Source organism: Amphimedon queenslandica, unplaced genomic scaffold, assembly GCF_000090795.2.
Source record: "Amphimedon queenslandica unplaced genomic scaffold, v1.1 AMPQUscaffold_12449, whole genome shotgun sequence".
NCBI lineage: Eukaryota > Metazoa > Porifera > Demospongiae > Haplosclerida > Niphatidae > Amphimedon > Amphimedon queenslandica.
In genome coordinates this window covers 17,793-21,555 of record NW_003547314.1, presented here as the reverse complement: position 1 = coordinate 21,555, position 3,763 = coordinate 17,793, and the positions used below count along the sequence as shown (strand labels likewise).

Below are 3,763 nucleotides of genomic sequence, written 5' to 3'. Positions count from 1 at the left end.
ACTAGTACTAAAGTACACACGATAAGAGGGAACCTCAAACCCAATGTCAAAGTATCCAACAAGACCCTACAACATATTAATAATAAACCAGACCTTAGGGAAAGCAACTGTTTAGAATAATAGAATAATTTTTTAGCGTCAAAATTTTGCAAATTAGTCAAAAAAAGATCCGAAAATACAAATTTTTGTCTTTGTGCATAATTTTTTGGAATAAAAAATTACTAAATAGTCCCACAAAATTTACAGCTATACATATACATGTAGTTGCTTATCATTGACTGAAATTGAAAATGCTTCTACATGTATTTGATACATAGACATGTACACGTACATGTACATGTAATACATTGATAGACTCACATAGCAGGTGTCATTTTGCTTTATGGTAAGCGTGAAACTTGATTTGAAATCAAGATCACTCACTTTGACTGTCGTTATATCAAATTTCTATAAAATAAAATAAAAATGACTGAATTAACCTACTTGCACATAAAATAATTTTAATTAACTGTGAGGGAGTATCAAAGGCCCTACCTATTCATAAAGCACATGCAAGAATATTTCACGCCCACATAGATAATTATGTTCCAAACCTTAATGACATCTGATGTTGAAATGAGACAATATTCATCAACCAGTTTGACTGTTGGCTCAAGTAAAACTTCATCTTTCATACAAGACATTTTAAAACCTAAAAATTTGAAAATATAAATCATTACAAAATTGTAGATACATACAATGTACATGTACATGTGTACAAAAAGTATTCTTATAACAATTATCTAACGTATTGCTAAAATTTAATTCTTGTTTGTTTAAATCCTGCTCTTGTTACAATGATAATAATAAACTGCTTACCTCTAACATTCTCCCAGAATTTGATCTTTGAGTTATATTCATATCCATCTCCCATGGCAACTAAACTCATATTACACCTGTTAGGATAAACTGATGGAAATAGAGAGTGAGAGAGAGAAAGAGAAAATTCAATAATTGCCAAACTCATAATTAGAAAGTACTGATCAAAATTCTTAAATTTGCTCAAAAATTTGATCAAAGTCCCTGTACATGGTGAAACTCAGGCCAAATTTTGCCAAAATTAAAAAGGAGAGAATTCTCCATTTTTATATTTCCTCCAGATACATATACATGTTCTTATGTTGTGTAACAAGTTTGAGCTGATTCTGATTAAATTTAGATTTTTTACAAATTTCCAAATGACTAGGAGAGAATTTTTCATTTTTATAATTTTTTTCTGATACATATACATGTTCTTATGTTGTGTAGCAAGTTTGAGCTGATTCTGATCAAAATTAGATTTTTAACAAATTTTTAAAGTTGCTCCAAATGCCACGTACTATATTGTAGTGCTTGTCAGCTCATGAAGCTCATGCTGTTTAGCTCACTTAGCATGCTTTGTGGGAAACCCTGGATTTAGCAAATGTACATTAATACATCTCACCATTTTTCTTATCAATCAACCACTTGTCCCTAGCATACAGGACAGTATCAAGCATGGACTCAAATAAAAGGAAGTACCCCATCCATTCTGATATCAACACATCAACACTATCAACTGGTAACCTAACAGTCTCCACTTCTCCTCTTATAAATGTGATTTTATCGTCAACCCCATTCTCTCTCGCTATTTCTACTGCTTTGTGTATGATTGGTGATTGGTCTATTGCGAATACGTGACTAGCACCAGCTTTAACTGCAAAGAGGGAGAGAATACCAGTACCACAACCAATATCAAGAACAACCTGTATAGAAATGAAATGAGAGAGAGAGGGAGGGGGAAGGTGATAAAAAGAGACAAGAAAGGCTGATAAACTATGTGTACATGTAATTATACTTTATCTTTGAAAATCTCAGTGTTTTTAGTAATGAATAATTCATAAGAATCCATTCTAACTTCATCCTAAAGGAAAGAGAGAGAATGAGACGAACTTTACATGTAGGTGCACATAAATAGGCACAGCACACTGTCAATGTTCTTAGCCATACATATGTATAATAATGTACATGTAGACATTTAAAATTACTTTGAGCATCTCTTCATGAATGCCATGATGTCCATAGTTGCTAAAGTAACTGTCTTTCTCCTCCACAGCAGTCTCCATGGTAGCATCAGGATCAGTGTCACTGGTTGTTAATTCTCTCATTGTTTCTCTAAAACAAAAGAAGGAGGAATGAGAAAGAAAATACAAACAATAAAGAAGAAAATTAAGAGACAAAGGGAAAGAGAGATGTATATATATACATTTATAAGAGGAGGATAAAGGAAGAGAGAAAGAGGCTTTTCTGTACTTCATCTGGTTGAGGTCTTTAAGAGCATTGTCTAATGCAGTTCTGGTAAGTAGGAGCTGCTTCTCCGTGAGCTCCAGTCTGAGAGAGATAGAGAGAGAGAGAAGACAAAAATAGTAAAAAATAATGAGGAAAATATAATGGTGTACAAATCAATTTACATGTACATGTACATGTGTGCAATAGGACTCTTGAAAACTCATTGTTTCCCATAAAGCATGAAACAGCAAAATTCATAAAATTTTTCAAGTTTAAAAATTCATAAAAAATTGAAATTTGATTGGAATCAGTTCAAACTTGCTACACAACATAAAAACAAGTATATGCATCAGAAAAAATTATTAAAATGAAGAATCCTTTTCTAGTCATTTTTGGCAAAATTTGGCCAAAAACCCTGTACTATAGTACAGGGACTTTGGCCTGATTTTTGAGTAACTTTAAAAATTCGTAAAAAATCCAATTTTGGTCGAAATCAGCTCAAACTTGCTACGCAACATAAGAACATGTATATGCATCAGAAAATATAATAAAAATGAAGAATTCTCTCCTAGTCATTTTTGGCAAAATTTGACTGAAGACCCTGTACTATCATACAGGGGCTTTGGCCTGATTTTGGAGTAACTTTAAAAATTCATAAAAAATCTAATTTTGGTCGGAATCAGCTCAAGCTTGCTACACAACATAAAAACATGTATATGCATCAGAAAAAATTATTGAAATAAAGAATTCTTTTCTAGTCATATTTGGCAAAATTTAGCCAAAAACCCTGTACTATAGTACAGGGACTTTGGTCCGATTTTCGAGTAACTTTAAGAATTTGTAAAAAATCCAATTTTGATTGGAATCAGCTCAAAATTGCTACACAACATAAAAACATGTATATGTATCAGAAAACATTATAAAAATGAAGAATTGTCTCTTAGTCATTTTTGGCTGACCAAAGACCGTGTACAGGGACTTTAGTCCAATTTTTGAAAATCTTGATGTAACTTATACCTTTCTTTAAGACTTGTGTCTCCCCATTCTTCAATCTTTCCCTCCTCTTCCTCCTCCTCCCAGTCTATTTGCAGTAATGGATCATCAGGTACTACTGGTACAAGATACTCTTCACTCTCAAAATCTTCAACTCTCAATCCTTTAACATCAGCCACTGCTAGACTCTGTCCATTAGTATTATGACACAATAACTGTCATTGATATTATTAGCTACATGTACATGTATGGCTGAAAAAACTTATGCTTTGCTAATAGAGCACAATTAAAATACATTGTGAATTATTTTTTGCTGGTGTAGGCATGAGCTGTTGATATGCCCATTAACTATTAATGCTATTTACCCTATAGCTGTAATAATAAACATTTAAGACAACCTTCCATCGCTACCAATTAATATAATAAATAAACAATTAAATCATACTACCCAAATAAGGCAATAAGTGTATGCATGTTGCAATAT

General features: G+C 32.3%; 1 protein-coding gene across 1 annotated transcript; it reads right to left on the bottom strand.

Moving 5' to 3' along the window:
* Positions 1-3: 3 nt before the first annotated feature.
* On the bottom strand, positions 4-3,463 carry LOC100633102 (protein arginine N-methyltransferase 3-like; the record flags this gene model as incomplete). The annotated part of the gene is made up of 9 exons (XM_020003999.1): positions 3,304-3,463; positions 2,311-2,388; positions 2,046-2,172; positions 1,856-1,921; positions 1,463-1,763; positions 859-948; positions 594-691; positions 361-447; positions 4-66 (listed from the first exon to the last, which is right to left on the bottom strand). Coding segments are annotated over exons 2-9 (837 nt in total), but the record flags the coding sequence as incomplete, so codon positions are not given.
* Between the last annotated feature and the right edge of the window lie 300 nt (positions 3,464-3,763).